Raw genomic sequence first — 23,050 nt, 5'->3', positions numbered from 1 at the left:
GGGCTCGTAGCGCGCGCGCCCCGCACCCGAGGGCTGCGGAGAGATATTTTGGGTGGCAGCAGGCCCCTCGTCATTTCCGCCCGGCAGCTTGTCGTGCTGGGGCTTCACTCCCGCGCGCGAGGCGAGCGGGCAAGTTGGCTGCGGTCGTGCGGCGGCAGCTCTTTTCCTCAAGCGCCGTGACCCTCAGCAGTGCAAGCCATGAACTGAAGCCCTGGAGGGACGAAGACCCGAGTGAAGTGGCAGAGCAACCGCAGCAGCCGCCGCCGCCGCAGCGAGGACCGAGTGGAGCCGCGACCCCGACGCCTTTCCCTCCCCGTAGCTGCTCCCACTGCTGCTGCCCGCCGTGTGCTGAGACATTGCAGCCGCAAAACCCGCCACACAAAAGCCGCTTTCTCCGCGCCGCCCGCCCAGCGAGGCAGCGGCCAGCTAGGGACCCCACCTGAGCGCGGCTCAGGCTGCTGAGTTCGTTTTGTGTCTGAGCTCCGCGCCCCGCGCGGAATCGACCCTGTTCCCATGGCTCTAATCATGGAACCGGTGAGCAAATGGTCTCCGAGTCAAGTAGTGGACTGGATGAAAGGTAATGCCCGCTGTGCGAAGGGTGAGGCGGCCCTGGGGTGCAGGGTCCCGGCGCGCAGGAGGGAAGGGGCGCCTCCCGCGGCCGAGCCCGCCATCGGGGCTTTTACTGGCTGATCGTGGTGCGGCGGGGGGCGGCGAGGGTCGTCCGGGGCTGCCCAGGGGTTTGGGATTCTGGTCTCCTATTGTCTCCAGCCGGTGGCTCCCCAGCTGGAGAAGGGCGCTCAGAGCACGGGAGGATAGAAGACTGGAAGCCTGGCAGCGGAATCCCGGCTCATCTTGCCCACTTTCCCGATCCCTTTGGTGCACACATACCGGGAGGACGTGACTACAATTGTCTCTCCTCTCGGGGAGGAACCCCCAGGACCTGCTCCGCTGGTCGCCCCTTCTCTGGCCCCTTTGTTCCTGGGAAACCTGACGCCCCCACAACGGCCGCCCCTGCCAGGTGCCTTTTCCAGTGCCAACTCTCCGGGCAACTTTTAAGCCCACATAATGGGGTCAGGACGCGGCCGCCCGGGTTTGGATCCGGGAAGCTCCCCTGTCCCCCAGATTGGGCTGAGGATGCTCAGGGGATGCGCTACTTTGGGGAGAGGAAAACATGCTTCCCCTGGGACAGCATCCGCGCTGGTGTCTGTGGGCTCCACACAGCACATCCCCGCGCGTCCTCTGCCTCATCTTCTTCTGGCCGGTTGAGGCTTTGCATCTCACGGCTTTTTATTGGGGGCTCAATGCCAGGTGTTGGGTGATGCGCTTTCAGATGTCCCCTGTTTCTTCCATCTTGAAGGCTCTCCCCCCTTTTTTTTTCCCTAGCAACGTCTAAGAACCATACTTATAGACACTTGCCCTCCTAATCGCAAACATGGGCTTTTTTTCTCTAGTCCCTGGGCTTTTCTGCCTCACTATCTCCCTCTGTTGTCTGAATTAAGGGGCCTGTAAAGGACCCCCTCATCACGACCACTGTACCCCACCTTCCATCCCCAAGATTCCTAAGATTTGGGAATTGTTGACAGGAGATGGATGGGACGAAATAAAGGATTCCTGGCCACACTTGGGAGATGTTACAGCTTCGCTCGTGGTTATTCCTAGGCACAAACTCTAGGTAGATTAGTCAGAGACCAAAGGCTTATCATTTCCAAAATGATAGGGCTTAACAGGCAGATTTTCCAAAATCCAGGTAGTTTAGAACAAAAGGTGGGGTGATTAGAAATGATTGAGAACGACAGAGAGAAACTCAGGTTTTTTGTTTGTTTGTTTTGGGGGTTTTTTGTTTTTTGTTTTTTGGGGGTTTTTTGTTTTTGTTTTTTGTTTTTTGCCTCTTTTCCCGAACCTTTTCAGCTCTTGCTTATTCTTGTGGATTTTCCCTTATCTGTTTGCTTTCCTTTTATTCCCTTACATGCCCCTTTACTCTTTACTGTTTTTCTTTCCTAATATGTGGAAAGTGCTTCGTAGCGCCAAAGCACAGTACAGATGTACAAATGAGTGTATTGAATTAAATCGATTTCATTATTTATCAACCGCACCCCCACACACACCGTGTGCAGTGCATTGTGCTAAGGTACCATGGGTGCCATGACTAAGACAAAGTCTTGCAGTGGTTCATCTTTTCTGTTTCTTCATCTCTTTTCATATTTGCTATTGAAATTCCGCTTTCCTAGATTCCCACCAATTCCCCCTCCCCTTGGATTGTCAGATAGAGAAACATCTGTCTTTTCTGTTCCTCAATCATGGAAGAGCCAGGGTATAGGCAAGAAGTAAGAATGTTTAATTAAAACCCTTTCTTTGAATTTGCCTAAAAGGTTGCTTTAGTTTGAGTCTGTTCAAATTCTCAAAGAAAAGCTGTCTTGGCTCCATAGGAGTCCGATTTCCTTCAGAGACTACCTCTCATAAATTCCCATAATGCTTGTAGGGAGTGCTGCATACTCCATCTTCTTCACCTCCCACCCTCCCAGTACATTCTTCCAGTTTTCCCTCTACACTTTAGGTCCACTGAAGCAAGTAGAACAGATTATGCACATATTCTGACACACATTATTAGTTTTCCAGTACACTAGTCCTTTAAAAATCTCTCCAGCCTAAAACACAGCTTCTTTGAAGTTGGGCTAACATTGTTAGCTATGAATTTAAATGATTATTATATTTAAGTTGAATAACTTATTTTGATACCTGTTGGTGACACATTTTAGAGTCATTTGAAAAGATCAATCAGGTAACCAAGAAAGAATTTGCATATATTTGTACTTATTAGACTGGAAAAGAATAACTGATGTCATTACCTGTAAGCAGTCCCAAACTGCTTTCTGCTGAAATTCCTATAATTTTCATATAAATTTTATTTGAGATATTATCAGAAAATAACATTTTAAAAAATAGTTGGATAAAACAAACATTTCTACAACTTGTAACTTAACATTGTTACCTAATTAATTTTTCCCTTCCTACACTTTTCCCCAAATCTATTTTACAAAACACATTTAAAAAATACTTTTCAACTAATTGAGGCTATAGCTTTGGAATAGCTAAACCTCATTTAGTGTTGTATAATGCATAACGCTATAAAGGCAGTACCAAAGAATGAACAGGACTTTTGAACAACTGCAACATTGTGGGAGTTCTTCAAAGCATGCTCCTAATGTGACAGTTTCATCATCCTTAACAGTTGAAGCATATGTTTTCAGTTAGTCACAATCATAAATAGTTATAACTCTGTGTAGTAAAGTACATGTTTTATGTTCTTTTGGGGGTATTTTTCTCTTTACTAAATGGAAAAGGAATCATTAAGCACATAAGAATAGCATGGTCATATGTTTATGCTTCCAGACAATTTATAGTAACTCTCAGCAGAGAAGGAAATGAAGGAAAAAACAAAACAAAACAAAACCCCGGACTGACAAGATTATTAAAATTTGGTACCACATATTCAAGATTATTTATGAAGGATTATTTATACATTGCAATTCCTTTTGATCTGTTACTTTTTATTAAAATGCTCGAGAGACACATTTATTAAATTTATATATTATTGGTAAAGATATAAGGAAATACTTGTATTTTTTTACTCACCCTCAACTCCACTATTTGCAAAATACAATACTCACTGAATTTTCTGCTGACAATAAAATTTTGATGTGATATAGTATCAATGTTAGTTCCAGTAAATATATGAATTGCTCTTGTGTCGGTAAAACACACAGTTATGTTCCAGATTATCCTGATAGGACTTCAAGCCGTTTGAGAATATTTTGTTGACCTTCAAAATTAATTTTAAAAATTAATTTTATAAAAATATTTTTTGAGAAAATGAAAATCATTTAGCATCTGAAACCAACTTTTTTTCAGTTGGAAATTACATTCAGGCCTTTTGTATGTAGTTTTGGCAAAATTTCAAAACCATAAACCTTTTTACAGTAAATAAAAGCAAAGCAGTTATTGGAAAAAGCTATATGTAGAAAAGTAGGCCAATAACTTTCTAATTTTGCACAGTCTATTACTCAAATTATTTCCCAGCTCCTATCTGTTCTCTTGCAGGGCCTGGAAATACTTCATAATCTACAGTTGTTTGAGTCTACATTTTTGCCCACTGAAATATAGCAAAAACCTCTGAACATTTTAGAGCTCCTATTATTAATTTTATTATTATTTTCCTTGTCCATGTCACACCCAATAATTCCAGTTTTCTTCTCATACCTTTTCCAACTTTGAAACTCGTTTAAAATATCCACATGACTAAGATAAAGTTATTTCCCTGGATCAGCTCCCTTCATGGCATTTTCTCAGTGATCTTAATCCCTTTCTGAATCAAATAAAATGGAATATTGTTTTCAGAGTCAACCAGCAGGCCTCACGTTGCTTCTCTTCTCTTATGGTTTCTGTGACTTTGCTCCATCCACTCTTATTGTGATTCCTAAAATAATCTAAATTTTTAAGATAGCCTTGTCTCACACCATCCCACAAATGACTGCTCTGCTCTTTCCTGTTTATTACAAACCACTTTCTTTAAGAAGTATTCACTGACTAACTTCTGTCCTGATGACTCAGCTATTTGAGGATAAAGAATGAAATACATTATTTTAGGTATAAAAAAACAGACAAAACCAACATTTTCCATACAATCCTACAAAAGAGGAAAATGGAGTGATGAAATAAGGTCTATTTAGTATAAAAGTTAAATGCGGCAAAGGAGAATGTATCTGATAAAGAAGTTTTGACAGGGACAATGCTTTTTAGTAATTTTTTCCATGTCATAGGACCTAGAGCTGAGGTCAACATATATCTTAATTAGATGAAAGAAAATGTCAAAATTTTGTGTTAAACTGTCTTGAGAGAGAGAGAGAGAAAATAATTCTAGCAGGAACTTGAGAAGTATACACCATAAGAAAAAAAAATATGTTAAATGATCAAATTGATCTTATCACTTCCTTTTGAAAAATTAGTTTCTCAGTTGCAAGTTGACTAGATAGTCACCAGCAACCACGTACTTTGGATTTGACATTTTTGGAATGGGAATTCTTGTCATTTTACACGAAGAAGAAATTTACCTTTTTCGATATGTAGAGCTTAGTTCACAGGAAACATCATTTTATTTATAGTGTCATTAATATTTGCTCCTTAACACTCACGATTTAGTGTAGATTAGGAAAAAAGAGTATACACACATAAACATATATATGTATATGTCTGTATGTATGTATTCTGGTCCTTAGATATTATTTACTCAGTAGTTCTACATGGAAAATGTTTTAATGGATTGTTTTAAATAAATTATTCTCTGCTTTGGAAAAGTTAAACTCGGTAAGGGATGGCAGTGATACTGACAAACCTATGCCAAGACAAAAGACAAGTACCAACTAGTACATTTGGTGAAGTAAAAAAAAATTTGCATTTGTATACAGCATCAATGGAAAGAGAAGATGATGATTTTAGTAAGTCAGGAAGGAATCCATGGGGAAGTTTGGATTTTAGCAACTGTTTAAGCAATTTATTTAATTAAGACATATTCTAAGAGGAATGTGTTCTAAATGTAGAGGCACAGCAAGAGACTCTAGAGTTGTGATGGGGTGATTAACCAGAGGGGTTGTGTCTAGGTTTGTTTGATTGAAGGCGAGGTGGGCAGTAGAGGGAAAGTGAGGGAGGAGTCTTGAGTAGGTGGTACAAAAGTACAAGAACAAATCTGCATTTCACAAAGACAATAAAACTCTCATCATGTCCTGAGTTTAAATAAATACCACATTATAAAACTTTGGCTGCCAAAAATAAGCCCACAAAGAATGTGTATTGAATTGGTACAGCTGTTTCAAATCTGTTTCTCAGGAATAATTTGGAAATAATGTTAAAATGAGTTTTTTGAAGATTAGTTACATCGTTAACATTATGTTGTTGGATATTTAGAATTTTACTGATCCAAATTCTTATGTGAAGAATGAAGATAGGCTTTCAAATATTGATGTTGTTTTTAAAATAATGCTAAATTATTACTTTCATTTAGAGCAGAATGACCTCAGATCAGGATTTAATTTGTTCTTAATGACTTTTTTAGCTTTCTATGTGAGTTCCCTATAGTACCTCACACATAAGGCTTATTACGAAAGATAAGGAATTAGCTTCTATAGCATACTAGAAGTATGGATCATCTGTACTAATTTAAAAGGAGGAGGGGAAAGGGAATATAAGGAATGTGAAAAACAATGGAGTCTAAAGCTTTTTATTTTTTATAATTTTGTCATGGTTTAGTGTCTGGCTAAAGAACAGCAAATGTAGCTTTCAATACGTGGTCATTGTGTTGAACAACATACAGTGAGTGAATTCACATTTTTCATAAATAGCATAGACCCTAAAATAGTACATTTCTGTGGTTGTGGAAGCTAAATCATCAAAAGAAGCCAGAGTTGATTTTTGCTAAATATTTTAAAACATTACTTCTGTATTAAAACATAGATTCATTGTATAGAAAACAAAATGATAAGATTTTATAGATGAGGCCAGAGGCTTAACAGGAGTTTCAGGCTTGCGGCAGTCCGTTTAATGCTGCACTTTCCAGACCTTGCAGGGTTATGAGTCCCTTCAGGATTATGGAGACATCAGTGGAAAGTTTGAGAAGTGGTGATTGGGTTTAGAAAAGGTAAAGTTAATGTACTATGCTTTCTCTTTTTCTCCTGTTGCAAGGGTCAGAATATCTTTTCAGTCAAGGTCATGATAATTATAGCATTTTACTTTTGTTTGTTTGATCCATAAACCTGTAATCAGGATGAACTGCTTGAGAATGATTCTTATCTGATCCTATTCTTTCACTTCTCACCCTCATTAACTTAAAAATTTAATGGCTTCTCACTGTTTTTAGGGTAAAGATCAAAGTCCTTAAAATGGCTGATAAGACCCTTGAAGGTTTGGCTATTGCCTATGAGGTAAGCTACACTGGCCTTCTTTCAATCCTGTTTGCCTAGCCCTGGGCCTTTGCACTTAATAAGTTCTCTTACCTTTGTTCTTTACCCAGTTAAATCCTACTCATCCTTTATATCTCAAGCCTCTCCTCTACTGTCTCAGAAAAGCCTTCCCAATTCCCTAAATCACACCAAATCCTCAGTTATATGCTCTCCTGGTACCATGTCTATCTTTATCCTGTTTGCCAGTTTTATATTTACATTAATTTGTATGGTTATTTGATGAGGGCAGGGACCCCATCTTGTTTGTATTACAAGGCAAAAGAAAGTATATGATGAAAAGTAGGCACTCAAGAAATATTTATTGAGTGAAGGCACAAATAAATTTATTCACAGATTTCTGGTCTGTCAGCAAATCTGCTATCTTAAATGAATGACAATGCAAGTTAAGTCCCTTATAATGCTCTAATGGATACTTCAGTGCCAAGTTGTATATTGTGTGCCAGAATACAGTTGAAATAGGGTTGCTTTATCCATTTTTCATAGTTGTGTTGCTCTAGCCAGTTCGGTTATCTAAATCATAGTTTAGATTCATTTTGTTAAGAAATACTAATAATTTCAATGAATCCATAATGCTTGTTTATGCTATAAATATTATGAATATTGCCATAGATATTATTTACTGATATCATTTATAGCCCAACACAATAGGCAAACATTACTTTAAAAATTAAAACATGTCTTTTTTCTTAAGCATTTATTCCTTTCATACAAATTTTCTAATTGTTTCTTCATTTCGATGTTTTTAAAAGAACTCTCCATATTTTGGAATGCATGATAGAGAGAAACTGAAAAAATGCCTTACATTTGTCTTATAAAAGTTAAAAAAAATCTCATAAGAAATTAAAATGTATTTTTCTCTTGTAAGAAGAAAATATTCTTTATTTGTTAATTTGGAAGATAAAATGGGAAAATAGCCTTTTAGCTTAATGAGTACCATTTTCTTTATTATATTTAATGTTGACTTTACATTTTTATTAATAGGAATAAAATTAAGATATTTAAAGATGCATCTTAAATCAGCATTTCTTGCATAATTTTCCATCTCTTCCTCTGATTTTGAAAAATAAATTTTAATTTTTTTAAAACTAAATATAAATTTATTTGGACTAATTTTTTAAGGGTGCTTGTTAAGAACCTATGTAGAGTTATTGCAAAGCGTAACTTTTTGAATACAGGTGCCTCATGTGGATTTTTTGTGAATTACATGCTTCTGGATAGTCAGTAGTAGGCAAGTTATAGATATTTTTCTAATAAAGCATGCCCCCCCCCATTTGGAATGGTTAAAATATAAATTAGAATAAGTGAAATTTTTGTGACCTTAACATAGGTATGTATGCCAGTCTCTTAACTCCTAATAAAACAGTACCTTCGAGTTTAAATATTCTAGCTAGTACTGCAAAACAGTGGATTGCAATTGTGCCCTGATTTGAATTGCAAATAGCTATTCAACATGATAGAATTTTTGAACTTTAAAGATATAGTTTCTTGTTCAATTTAAATTACAATTATTCTAGTAGAAGTTTTCATTATCGTAATCTTACTCCTGCAATTTCAAGAAGGAAAAGGTTGTGGGTATTTGCATAAAATCATTGAATTTTAAATTTTACTACAGTACAATAACTGCTGTTTTAGTTTTAAGTGTTCGTCTGTTGAATATTTTGTCACAACAAAATTGTTTTAAAAACCAAAATTTATTAAATAAATCAAAGCTCACAATGACATTAATGTATAATTTTGCCACGATAAAAACTTTGTTACATAACTAGTATCGAGTACAGGACACCTGTCTTTTTTATATTTACTTGACATTAATGTTCTTGGGAATTAGTCTTATTAGGTGGGCTGGATAGTCTTCTGATAATATGATAGATGAAAAGAAACCACATTGTTAGTTCCTTTTAAAGTGTTGCCCAATATTATTATTTTTTTTTGTTTCTTTGAACTTTTCATTTTGTTTCAACTACATCTGCTATTTTTAATATGGGTTTACAACATGTTTTCTCAAGTAATATCTACAACAAATCAGTAGAAGACTGGCTTAGATCCTGGATTACACTTTTTTCAACTTGTTTACCAAAGATTATGAAAGAATCTCTTTTCTGGCAAGTTGTGAGACTTATAATGTAATTTATTAATAAAAACCTTTAAAATACTGGCCTTAAGTAATTATGCTGATAAGTTAATTTCAACATTATCTGAATTCTTGTTATAATTTTGGTATGTTTTATGTATGTATATGGGAGTTTATTTTTTCCTGGTTGAGCAGAAACTTCATATTTTAATTTTGTGTAATTCATTTATACTTGGCTTTCAAAACAAACCACTGGGCTATTAAGAACATATAAAAAGTATTGTAGAGTTTTTGCTAATAATGATGCTCAAAACATACGTTGTCTAGTTGCTAGTTTTCCTCACCACTTGCTGGAGCCTATGTGCCAAACAAGTTCAGTGTGATGTAGAGCCAGTGTGGTTGGCAGGGCTAGATGCTCCTTCCCCATTTCCCTCCATATGGTGCTGTGGTGTGAGTTTTGTGGCAGTCTCTCTTGGCATCAGTGTTGCATTAAGTCAGTGGCAGAAGATTTCCTCATCTAGAAGGCTTCAAGTATATTTATGGCAAAAAGCAAGTTAATTCAGATCCCGTTTATTTGAAATTTGTGATCATTTCAGTAGGCTTCTATTGAAGTTTACTCTTCCAATGTGAAGGAAAGTTTTGCTGATCAATTGAATAATGTAAACAAGATTGAAAAGAAATTGTTTGATTCCAGACGATACATTGTTTTCAGGTACTGTACTTTTCCAGGAGCCATTTCCATGCTGTAAATATGCTAGCTAGAAGTGAGTTGTATTTTTATTTTTTGGAATATTTTTGCAAACGTTCTGTGATACAGCTTGGTTATTCCCCTCATTCACCCAAGTTAGAAAGGTCTCATTCACTTCATATCTGTTATTAGTAATCTTTAAAAGTGAGATAAGATGCAGTTATTAACAGCCTTTTGCAGGTAAGGTACAGAGAATTTAGGCAGCTTAACAGAGATTATATAGCTATTTAGTGATAAACGTAGGCTAGACATCAATTCATTTTTTCCCTACTGGATTGGTTCTATACTTTCATGGATGAAGGCACAGGTCAGGTTTATACATAATTATCTTCAAATTTTACTTTTTAATTTTTTTCTGAATATTCTACCATTTAAAAATTGATGCCATGTATAGAAAAGAGCACTTTAGAAAAAAGCACTTCCAGGCATCAGAGCCTGGACTGGTTTTATCCAGGCTCCATTACTTCCCAGCTGTGTGATCGTAGGGAAGAATTTAAGTAACTTGCCAAGTTTTCTCATTTTTGTAAAATAGGGGTGATAATATTACCTACCTCACAGGATTATAAGTGCATGATAAGTGTCAACTTTTTAAAAGAAGTTAAGAAAGAGATTGCATTCTTTTGGCAATCTTCAGAGGCAGAACTAATAATAGATAATATTTATTGAGTGCTTATTGTATGCCATGTACTGTGCTAGGTGCTTTCCCTGAAGTTTCTTATGGCTACCCAAGCCCTTAGAGGTTGGAATTATCTGTTTTACAGATGAAGAAAATTTTGCCTAGAAACATTGGATGACTTGACTTATATATTCAAATGTTTATTGAGCAGGTGTTCAATAAATACTTTGAAGAATGAATAAATAGTAAATGAGAGAAATAAAATTTGAATCGATTTCTAACTGATTCCAAAATATATAATATTTCCACCTTGCCTTTCTACCAGAGGCAGATGCGAAATGAGAGGACCCTTCAGAATAGTTTCAAAGATGTAAATGTTCTCTCCATCAGACCTACCTTCTCTAGTGTGTGGTAAAGTGGATTATGATTCTTGGGTCCTTTTGGCCTCTAGAGGAGTGTGTGTGTGTGTGCGTGTGCGCGCGGGTATTGGTGCTGAAGTGTTTCTACTCAGAATAGGACTTTAGCTAGTGACAAAGATTCCACATATAAATTGTAGACTTGGTGACATCTTTCTTATTTTGATGTGAACCCCAAGAATTCAATGTTCTCCTATGCTTAGTCTAGACTTAGACAAAAGATCTACTTCAGACCGCTGCCACTACCAACCCAGGGCTAATATGTTTTGTTCTAAAAGGATTGTTAATAAAAGTACAGGTGCCTGATAATAGCTATCCATAAGAAGTTTACATTTTAGTAGAAATAATGGATTCTGGTATTCTTTTGTTCAGATTTACTTAGGAGTGGTTAGCATTGGTATCTGCATTTCATTAGTGTTTCTTTAGTCAGTGCATTCTTATAGCTTTGAAACCCTAACCTACCTAATAAATGGTAATTGTTCCCCCCAAATTGTTTTGTTTTGTAAACTCTTTTATCATAGACCAAATTGTGATAGGATACGATAGCGTAGTAAATCACAAAAGGAACTTAAGTGCTAGAGACAATTGAATCATAATTAGTCAAAAAACTATTGTGAAATCAATACAAAGTATGGAGTGGTCAAGTTGAACTAGAGATGTTTGATCCATTGAATACTTGTAAAATGGTAATGAACAGTACAGTTCTATCTACATTATATTATTAAATGATCCACATGGTTTTGCATGTGTATCTAATATAATGTGTGTGTGTGTGTATGTGTGTGTATTCTAGCATGTATTTAGGAACTTAAAGTAGGATCTATTCAGAGTAAAAGCACCAAGAATATATTTTCTATTTCTTATTGTTTTCCTTTAATAGAATTGAGGTGAATTTGCTTTAGACTGGAAGTTTTAAAATATTTAAAAACAACTTAAATTGTTCTTTGCTTGTGGAGAGAATAATTTAAAGTCTCATTTTTTATGAAAGCTACCACAATACCCAGGACAATAGACATTGAAAAACAACTGTAAACTGTGGTAATTATCAACTATTTTGCAGTTGCCTTAGCATTTTCCATTTGATTATATAAAGCACTTTTTCTCTCCTAAACCACTTATTATCTTTTAAAATCCATATGAATTAAAATTAATTTTGTTTGAGGATGTTTTGAGCGGTTGCCTGAGGGAAAGGGGTTAGTGAGGAGGTAGATAAGGGTAAAGGGGGTCAAATATATGGTGATGGAAGGAGATTTGACTTTGAGTGGTGAACACACAATGCAGTATACAGATGTATTATCTAATTGTACACTTGAAACCTGTATAATTTTATTAAATGTCATCCTAATTTAATAAAAATAAATAAAAATAAAAAATAATAAATATAGTAACACCACGGACCTCCATCAACATTCACTTTAAGATAGATCTAATTTAATGTTTAAAGGAAATGGTTTCTAATTCTGAAAATTTTTTTTTCAAATGAGGGTGATTTGCCAACTTATTCAACACACATACAAAAAAAATACAGCAGAATAATCCTTGGAATCTAGTAACATTTTTCTCCCTACTGAAGCACCATAATGAGATCATAAAAAAATTAAGGCTGGTATATATCTCTTAAAAATAAGGACTTAAAAAGGTATACATCACACACTCACCCCTACTATACTATTATCACACCAAAATTTATTTCTTAATACCTTAAATATCTAGTTGTTCAAATTTCTAGTTTCATAAATGTCATAAACATTTTTACAGTTTTTCCCCTTAAATCTGGATCCAAATAAAGTCCACTTATTAAAGTCTATCTTATTTTTTTCTTACATCAGTCCTTTGGGACCCAATTTCCACTTTATATAACAGACATTATGTAATATTTCTGAAATAAAATACACAAATAATATAACCTACCTACTCATATAATTTTTAAAAATTCATTGTAATGCCCTTATTATAATAAAAACAATAATTTCTATATGTAGGTGCTTGATATGACTATACTAGAAGGTACTAATTGATATTTTTGCCTCCTTATAATGACTTTATCTGGATTTAAGAGGAAAGTTCAGAAGTCATTCCATGTTAAGTACAAGAAAATGGAAGAGCAGATGAACTGATAGACATAGGAATAAAAATGAGTATGAGGAGTAGTACAGACTAGGCTCATTCGATATGTCATCCTAATCATTTCTGTTGAGCATTTAACATAAAAGTCATGTGGAAGGAGCCACAACTTTTAGGAGGAATGGCGGATTCTAGAGCTGGAAAGGGATTATTTAAGATGAGCTTGGAGCATCATTTAAGATGTAGCGCCAGAAAGTAAGAAAGTACTCAAAAACACAATGATGAGGGCATGTCAAAGGCTTGGGGGCCATTCTGAAAGAGCTCTCAAAGGCTAAAGCTGGAACAGTTAGAGCAACAAAAGTGGTATTGAATTTTAATACAATGTGTAAAATAAATACCCAAGAGTCCATATTGATATAAGGAAGTGTTTAAATAACGAAAGAGGGAAAAGAGAAAAATCTCCCATAAAGAGAATTCCAAATAATTTATGTAAGTACTTTCCTTTCAAGGAGTTTGCACGTAACTCCCCACTCCTTAATTGTGGGCTGCACTTAGTGACTTGTCTCCAAAGAGTAGAGTGTGGGAAGGGGAAACATAACTTTACAGTAGAGAAACCTAGCGAACACTACATTGGCCAGGTGATCAAGGTTTGCATCATCAGTGTTACGTCACATTGATAGCAAATACCCTTAATATGAAATGATGAGAATGGCACTTTACCTGGGTGCTCTTCCTCCCTCAAACCCATAACTCTAAGAATGAAAAAAAAAATACACAAACCCATATTTAAAGACACTTTACAAAATACTTGACCATTACTCCTCTAAACTGTCAAGGTCATCAAAAACAAGGAACATATGAGAAAAATCACAGATCAGAGGAGGCAAAAGAGACAGTTGTGGTACTTGTATTATGGTATCCAGGATAGGCTCCTGGGACAGAAAAATCACATTGGGATAAACTAGTGAAATCAAAATGAACTGTGAAGTTTAGTTAATAGCAATATACCAGTCTTGGTTCCTTAGTTGTGACAAATGTATCACAGTAATGTGAGTTGTTAATAGAATATGGATGAGAGGTATACAGGAACTATCTACTATTTTTGCACATTTTCTGTAGATCTAAAACTATTTTGAAATTAAAAGTTTAAATTAAAAAAATTAGAATTTATTTCAAATTTGGTAATACCAAAACATAAGCAATATCTCACATGTGGAATAGCTTTGGTTTGCCTCTTTTTAAGTGTTAATAATAAAGTCTTTCAAATACAAACAAAAAAATCATGTGGGATACATGTAATATGTAGTTCTTCAGTGTGGAAGTATTGCATCCATTGATCTAGCAATCATTCAGTCACCCCAAACTCCTGACAGTTCTCAAAATGCTGCCACGAGCAACATTGGCCCTGTCCCAGCATCAAGACCCCCTTTGCTTTACCTCTCCTGTGTAAACCTCATGCTCTTACACATGTGAAAAAACAATTTTCTTGAACGAATGGTATAACTGGTTTCCCTTCTACTGAAATTAATCTTTTATTTGAATAATTTTTTTTTCTCTTTTTGCTAATCAGGAAATGTGTTTAAGAAAAGGAAACTGAATGGGATAGGATGCATGGGATAGGATGGAGTCCACCAAAAGTTAGCTCTGTCTCAGTTACCTCACTGCTAACAGATTTGTGGTTAAGCTCTTGGATAGAAGAGTGCTATTCTAAACCTTGTTAACAAAGCCTGATTTCCAACAATCCTAATTGTAGTTTCTGTTTCCTACAGACACTGTGTAGGAATGTTAAACAAGGCATGAAAATTTTTGAGCAAATAAATGTTGGGGTTTATAATAATTGATAGTCAACTGAGTATATACATGTGTTTATACATATGCACACATATTTACTTAAGGAAAATATTTGCCTAGGGCAGATAGGCTGAAATTGAATAATATCTAAATGACCTTTTCTCATTGCTTTTCTGCAAGGATGTCAACATTTTTCTTTTTGTCATTAAATGTAACACCTTTTTTTCACTCTATTATGGGGTCATATAGTATGTTTAGTAGCTGAGTGTGGATATGAGGATAGTTGTAATGTAAGGCCTCCTTTGATTACATCTGCAAGAAATTACATTAGATTTCAAAACAGAACTACTTTAATACTTGCACTTTATTCCTGAATCATTTTGGTTAAGATCTTCCTTGTTTTCAAGTTTACTGGTATGAAAATTCTAAAAGGAACAGGCTCTAGTAGTAGGTAGATAAAACTGTGACCAGGAATTTAATGCAATAATATGATACTTTTTTCTTGCCACAATAAATTGAAATGTTATCATTATTACTGTATCAACTGAATTTGTTGTTATTAATCTACCTCTGTAAAAGTGACATTCTGCTGATATCGATATGAAAGTTTTAGAATTTTCTCCCTGACTTACTATTTCCTGACTTCATGCTCTGTGAGTACCAGCCTAGATAGGCATTACAATATTCTCTGTGAAATGCTTCTGCTTTTAGTACAAAGCATTTCTTAATCCATGCTTACAGAAACGAAGGAGAGTTTGTTTCATTTGCTTTGTTTTGTTTTAGTAAGGTAAGAATGCTTTGCATTTAAAGAAATCTTCAAAAACCACCTTTATAGATTTACGTTAAATATCAAATGTTTGAAGCTATCTTTCAATATGCGACTGGGAAAGATGGTTTGACTTTCTAAGATTCCTCAATATCCTAAGATAGAATCTGTCTCAGCGCAATATTTATTTTTGTTAGTATGTTTATTTACATATAGTAAATTTTTTAATTGTTAATTTGCAATTAGAGTTGACATTCAGTATTATAGTAGTTTCAGGTGTACAGCATAGCAGTTAGACATTTATATAATTTACAAAGTGATCCCTGCTGTGAGTCTAGTACCCACCTGGCATCATGCATAGTTTTTATAATATTATTGGCTATATTCCATGTGCTGTACTTTATATCCCCGTGACTACCAATTTGTACTTCTTAATCCCTTCATCTTTTTCACCCAGCTCCCTAGCCCTTCCCTCCCATCTGACAATCAAAAGTTTGTTCTCCGTGTCTATGAGTCTGTTGTCATTTTGTTTTGTTTTGTTTTTTTTGTTTATTTTGTTCCTTAGATTCCACATGTAAGTGAAATGATAAGATATTTCACTTAGCATAACACCCTCTGGGTCCATCCATGTTGTTGCTAATGGTAAGATTTCTTTTTTTATGGCCAAGTAATATTCTATTGTATATATGTACCACAACTTCTTTATCCAGTCTTCTGTTGATGGATACTAAGGTTGCTTCCATATCTTGGCTATTGTAAATAGTGCTGCAGTGAATATAGGGGCACATATATCTTTTTGAATTAGTGTTTTGCATTTCTTTGGATAAATACCCAGAAGTGGAATTGCTGGATCATAAGGTAGTTCTATTTTTGATTTTTTGGAGGACCCTCCATAGTGGCTGTACCAATTTTCAATCCAAACAACAGTGCATGGGGATTCCCTTTTCTCCACATCCTCACCAACACTTGTTTTTTGATTTATTGATGATAGTCATTCTGACAGGTCTGAGGTGATATCTCATTGTGGTTTTAATTTGCATTTCTCTGATGATTGGTGATGTCGAGCATCTTTTCATATGTCTCTTGGCCATCTGTATGTCCTCTTTGGAGATATGCCTATTCGGATAGTTTGTGCATTTTTTGGTTGGTTGGGTTTTTTTGTTGTTGAGTTGTATGCGTTCTTTATAAATTTTGATATTAACCCTTTGTCAGATATATCATTGGCAAATATCTTCTGTTCAGTAGGTTGTCTTTTTGTTTTGTCAATGATTTTTTTTTGCTGTGCAAAAACTGTTTAGTTTGATGTAGTCCTATTTATTTTTTCATTTGTTTCTCTTATCCAAGGAGATATATCAGGAAAAAAATGTTGCTAAGAGCAATGTCAGAGTTTACTGCCTATATTTTCTTCTAGCAGTTTTATGGTTTGTGGTCTTACACTTAACTCTTTAATTTGTTTCGGGTTTTTCTTGTATATGATGTAAGTAGGTGGTTTAGTGTCATTTTTTTGCATGTATCTGTCCTGTTTTCCCAACACCATTTGTTGAAAAGACTGTCTACCCCATCATATATTCGTGCCTCTTTTTTCATAGATTAAATGAATGAATGGGCTTGGATTTATTTCTGGGCTCTCTATTCTGTTCTATTGATCTATATGTCTGTTTTTATGCCAGTTTCACGCAATTTTGATTACTATAACATTGTAGTATAGTTTGACATCAGGTAGTGTGATAACCTCCAACTTTGTTCTTTCTCAAGATTGCCATGGCTATTCAGGGTCTTTTATAGTTCCATATAAATTTTTGGATTATTTGTTCTAGCTCTCTGAAAAATGCCATTGGTATTTTGATAGACATTGCATTGAATCTATAGATTGCTTTGGGCAGTCTGGCCATTTTAATGATGTTGCTTCTTCCTACCAATGAGCATGGTATATGCTTCCATTTATTTGTATCTTCTTCAGTTTCTTTATTCAATGACTTACAATTTTCCGAGAATGGGTCTTTTATCTCCTTGGTTAAATTTATTCCTTGGTATTTTATTTTTTTGATGCAATTGTAAATGGGATTATTTTCTTAATTTCTCTTTCTGATGGTTCATTGGAGTATAAAAATGCAACTGATTTCTGAATATTAATTTTGTATCTTGCTACTTTAGTGAATTAATTTATCAGTTCTAACAGTATTTCGATGGAATCTTTAGGGTTCTCTGTATACAGTATCATGTCATGTGCAAATAATGACACTTTTAATTCTTCCTTTCCAATTTAGATATCATCTATTTCTTTTTCTTATCTGATTGCTGTAGCTAGGACTTCCAATACTATGTTGAATAAAAGCAGTAAAAGCGGACATCCTTATCTTGTTCCTAATCTTAAGGAAAACACTTTTAGCCTTTTCCCATTGAGTATGATGTTAGCCGTAAGTTTGTCATTATGGCCCTTGTTATGTTGAGGTATGTTCACTCTATTCCTACATTACTGAGAGTTTTTATCACAAAAGGATGCTGGATTTTTTCAAATGATTTTTCTGCATCTATTGATATGATGGTGTGATTTTTATCCTTCAATTTGCTAACATGATGTATCGCATTAATTGATTTGTGGATATTGATCCAACCTTGCATCCCAGGAATAAATCCAACTCGATCATGATGTATGATATTTTTAATGTATTGCTGAGTTTAGTTTGCTAAGATTTTGTTGAGGATTTTCGCATCTATGTTCATCAGGGATATTGGCCTATATTTTTCTTTCTTTCTTTTTTTTTGGTAATGTATTTGTCTGGTTTTGGAATCAGAGTAATGGTGGACTCACAAAAGGAGTTTAGGAGCCTTCCCTCCTCTTGAATTTTTTGGAACAGTTTGAGAAGAATAGTTATTAATTCTTGTTTGCTAAAATTCACCTTTTGTTTTTTAAGAGTTTTATTACTATTATTACTGATTCAATTTCATTAATAGTAATTGATCAGTTCAGATTTTCTGTTTTTTCTTGACTCAGTCTTAGAAGAGTGTATGTTTCTAGGAATGTATCCATTTCTTGCAGATTGTCTAATTCGTTGGCGCATAATTGCTCACAGTATTTTCTTACAATCCTTTGTATTTCTGTGGAGTCAGTTGTTACTTCTCTTTCATTTCTGATTTTACTTGTTTGGGTCCTCTCCTTTTTTTTTTCTTAATGATTCTGGTTAAAGGTTTATCAATTTCATTTATCTTCTCAAAGAACCAACTCATGGTTTCATTGATTTTTTTTGTATTGCTTTTTTTTAGACTCTATTTCATTTGTTTTTGCTGTGATCTCTATTATTTCCTTCCTTCTACTCACGTTCTTCTTTGCTATTCATTTTCTAGTTCTTTTAAGTGTAAGTTTAGATTATTTATTTGAGATTTTTCTTGTTTCTTGAAGTAGACCTGTATTGTTATGAATTTCCTCTTAGGTCTGCTTTCGCCATGTACCATAGATTTTGGGTTGCAGTTTTTGCGTTTTCATTTATCCCTAGGTATCTTTTGATTTCTTCCTTGATCTTTTTGTTACTCCACTCATTATTTAGTAGCATGTTATTTTCGCCTCCAGGTGTTTGTGTATTTTTCAGTTTTTTTTTCTGGTAATTAATTTCTAGTTTCATACCATTGTGGTAGAAGAAGACACTTGATATAATTTCAGTCTTCTTAAATTTACTGAGACTTGTTTTGTGGCCTAACATGTGCTCTATCTTGGAAAACGTACTATGTGTACTTGAGAAGAATGTATATTCTGCTGCCTTGGAATGAAACACTCTTAGAATAGCAATTAAATCCATCTGGTCTAGTGTATCATTTAAGGCCGCTGTTTCCTTGTTGATTTTCTGTCTGGAAGATCTGTCCATTGGTGTCAATGGGATGTTAAAATTTCCTCCTATGACTGTATTACTATCGTTCTCTCTCTTTATATCAGTCAATATTTACTTTATATGTTTAGGTGCTCCTGTGTTGGGTGCAAACTAATTACTAAGGTTATATCCTCTTATTAGATTGATCTTTTTATCTTTATGTAATGTCCTTCTTTGTCTTTTATTATAGCCTTTGTTTTAAAGTCTATTTTTTTCTGATATAAGTATTGATACTCCAGCTTTTTTTTTCATTTCCATTTACATGAAATGTATTTTTCCATCTCTTTACTTTCAGTCGCTGTGTGTCTTTTAGTCTGAAGTGAGTCTCCTGTAGACAGCATATGGCAGGGTCTTGTTTTTTTATCCATTTTGCTACCTTATATCTTTTGATTGGACCATCTAATCCATTTACATTTAAAGTGATTATTGATAGGTACATAGTTATTGCCATTTTATTATTCATAATTCTGGTCCCTCCCCACCCCCGCCGCCCCTTCTTACAGAAGTTCTTTAAACATTTCTTTTAATACTGGCTTGGTGATGATGAATTGCTTTAGCTTTTTTCTGCTTGGAAAGTTCTTTATCTCACCTTCAATTTTAATTGATAGCCTTGCTGGGTGGAGTAATCTTGGTTCTAGGTCCTTGCTTTTCATCACTGAATATTTTGTGCCAGTCCCTTCTGGCCTGCAAAGTTTCTGTTGAAAAAGCACCTGACAGTCTTATGTGAGTACTCTTGTAAGTAACTAGTTACCTTTATCTTGCTGCTTTTAGGATTCTCTCTTTGTCTTTAATGTTTGCCATTTTAATTATGATGTGTCTTGGTGTAGGTCTCTTTGGTTTCACCTTGTTTATAACTCTGTGCTTCCTGGACTTATATGTCTAGTTCCTTCAACAGGTTAGGGAAGTTTTCCACCATTATTTCTTCAAATAGGTTTTCAAGTCCTTGCTCTCTCTCTTTTCTTTCTGGTACTCCTGTGATGAGAATGTTGTTATGCTTGATGTTATTTCAAAGGTCCCTCAAACTATCCTCATTTTTAAAATTTTTTTTTGTTCTAATTGGGTGTTTTTTGCTACCTTGTCTTCCAGATCACTGATTTGATCCTCTGCTTCATCCAATCTACTGGTGATTCCTTCTACTGTATTCTTCATTTCAGTTATTGTATTCTTCATTTCTGACTGGTTCTTTTTTATGAGTTCTATGTCCTTTTTATGCTTACTATCTTATTTGTAAAGCTCTCACTGAGCTCGTCTATTCTTCCCCTAAGTTCATAGAGCATTCTTATAACTAATGTTTTGAACTCTATATCTGGTATGGTGCTTGCCTCCACTTTATTTCTTTTTTGGGAGTTTTTCCTGGTCTTTCACTTGGGACATGTTTCTTTGTTTTCTCATTTCAGCTGACTCTGTTGCTTTCTGTGTATGAGGTAGATCTGCTACATCTCCCAGTCTTGGCTAAGTGACCTTATATAGTAGGTGTCCTACATGGCCCAGTGGTGCAGTCTCCCTGATCACCTGTGCCGAGTGCTCTAGGAGTGACCCTTGTGTAGTTGTGTGTGCTCTCCTGTTGTAGTTGAACCTCGTTTGTTGTTGGCACATCAGCGAGTAGAATTGATTCTCAGACTTACTGTCTGTGAAGATTGGCTATGTCCACAATGTATGAGCTGCCGTGTGGGGGCTGACCCCACCAAGTGGGAATCATTCCAGTGGGTTCATGTGCCTATTGAGACCACTCTTTGGGTATGCCACTTGTGGGGCTACTCAGGTGGTGCTCTGTTGAGGTCTTATGCCAGCCTCCCAGTGTGTTGGTTTTGGAGCCCCTTGGGAGAGGCTCTCATGCAGGCCAAGGTCACCTGCTGCTTGTGACTGGCCTGGGGCTACCTGGTAGGCACTACAAAGATGTTTGGTCCCTGCCTGAGCTGGGCCTTGAGGTATGTGAGAGGGGCCACATGGCAAACTGAGGCCGGCTGCCACTGGTACCAGTCCTGGGGCATCTCAGAAAAAGGGCCAGGGCACTTCCAGATCTGAGGCTGTCTGCTGGCTGCCCTTAAGACTCAGCGGCTGAATGAGCCTCAGGGAGTACCAGAGTTGGATAAGGCAGGGTCTCAGTGAGTCACCAGATTGAGGCAAGTGGTGTTTCCCGGGTTGGTGCAGATTTAGATTTGTTGCCAGTGCTGAGCCTGTGGCCACTCACAAAAGTCTCAGCTCACACAGAGGCCAGCTTCTGCCCACCTTGGGCCCACAGACCCCTGAGATTTGTACAAAAAAATACTGTAGCTGGAGCCAGGGCTGGTTGCTTGCCACTAAAAATGTCTCCCAAGGTACCAAGCTGTGGCCTCTTGATTGTTGCTGATGGAACGTCCTGCTGAGAGCGCAGGGTGGGGCTGGTTGCCCAGTAACCACTGGAAAGTGCCACTAGGCAATTTGTGAGTTGAGTGAGGCAGGGTCTCAGGGAGTCACTGGGATGGAGCAAGTAGATCTCACTAGACCAGTGCAGATTCGGTTTTGTACATGTGGGGGGCAGGGTTCAACACATGCAAAATGATTCTCACCTGCAGGCTGCTCAGGAGAAGGGCCCAACAAAGGGACAGTGGAGGCTGTCCCTCCAGCCTTCATCCTGAAGCCACACAACTCAGTCCTTCCCTGTATGTCTCTGTTGCCTCCTGAGCTGCTGTCCCACTGCAGGAGCCCAGGGTGAGCTCCTGTGAGCGAGTGAGTCTCTGCGTGGGCCCTTTAAGGAGACATCTGGATTTCCAGGAGCCTTCAATCTCACCCAGATGGTAGGAATCCCCAGATGTGGGACCAGCCAGGGCAATATTTAGATTGAAGTTGTTTTCACAACTTTCCAATGATACTTTTCATAACAAAATTACACAGGTTTAGGATGACTAGTTATTTTGATAATATAGACAGTCTTATAATAATTAAAAACAGAATGTCAGAAGCAAGTTTTGTGATTTTTATTACTCATGAAATACAGATGGTACAAAGTAGACTTGGAAGCTTTTTCAGAGTACAGATGGACACGAATTCTTCAATAAAGTTAATTAAGGGTAATCATGGTATAGTAACCACTGTCTTGTAGGCTGTCATGAATTAAGAATTCTACCTTCCCAAGTAAAAATGCTAGAGAATGCCTTTCAAGGCTGCTGAAAACATCTTTATCACCTGTAGCCATGGCAAAAGACTCACTTCCCTACCTTACCCCTCTCTTCCTCCATCTCTGTATTTCACACAAATGAATAAAAGAACATTAAAGGAACAAATATCTAGTAGGAAGCACTGTATATAGAAGATAGTACAAATTATCTGTAGTGTTGAGTTGGAACTAGAATCTCTCCAGTCATGGCCCAACCTCATTTCTGTCCTACATTTGCCATGTGTATTTAACTCATCTCTTTCCTTCTCAAGCTCTCAATTTCTTTGTCTTGAAATGGAGATTAGGAAAATGTTCTTTATAGGGAATTCTGAAGAATAATTAGTCAATATGTAGTCTGGGCAGAAATGGGGTAATATTTTGACCCTGGCTAAATAATAATTTGTTAATTACTGAACAGGATTTGAAAATGATCTTTATGGAAAAAGATTTTTTAAGTATTCCAATACAGAAATAAATTACTGGATGTAGCTCACTTACGTTTGCCTTAAGACATGATATGCAAAATATTATGCTTATCTAAATGTATATCTGGAGTATAGATTTCAGGT

At 36.3% G+C, this 23,050-nt stretch overlaps 1 protein-coding gene across 6 annotated transcripts in view; it reads left to right on the top strand.

The window, feature by feature from the left end:
• Nucleotides 1–106: 106 nt before the first annotated feature.
• CNKSR2 (connector enhancer of kinase suppressor of Ras 2) overlaps nucleotides 107–23,050 on the top strand; it is a 265,996-nt gene continuing 243,052 nt past the window's right edge. For 2 of the 6 annotated variants that reach the window (XM_006911616.2, XM_006911618.2), the window contains exon 1: nucleotides 484–577. In XM_006911616.2, coding sequence (XP_006911678.1) covers nucleotides 514–577 — 64 coding nt within the window. In that variant the 5' untranslated portion in view covers nucleotides 484–513. Of the gene's footprint in view, nucleotides 578–23,050 lie in introns of all 6 variants that reach the window. The other 4 variants (XM_025046618.1, XM_025046617.1, XM_006911619.2 and 1 more) reach the window with 3 other exon arrangements.

This window comes from Pteropus alecto, unplaced genomic scaffold, assembly GCF_000325575.1.
Source record: "Pteropus alecto unplaced genomic scaffold, ASM32557v1 scaffold23, whole genome shotgun sequence".
In the NCBI taxonomy this organism is placed as follows: domain Eukaryota; kingdom Metazoa; phylum Chordata; class Mammalia; order Chiroptera; family Pteropodidae; genus Pteropus; species Pteropus alecto.
This window is presented reverse-complemented; position numbering and strand designations above follow the sequence as displayed.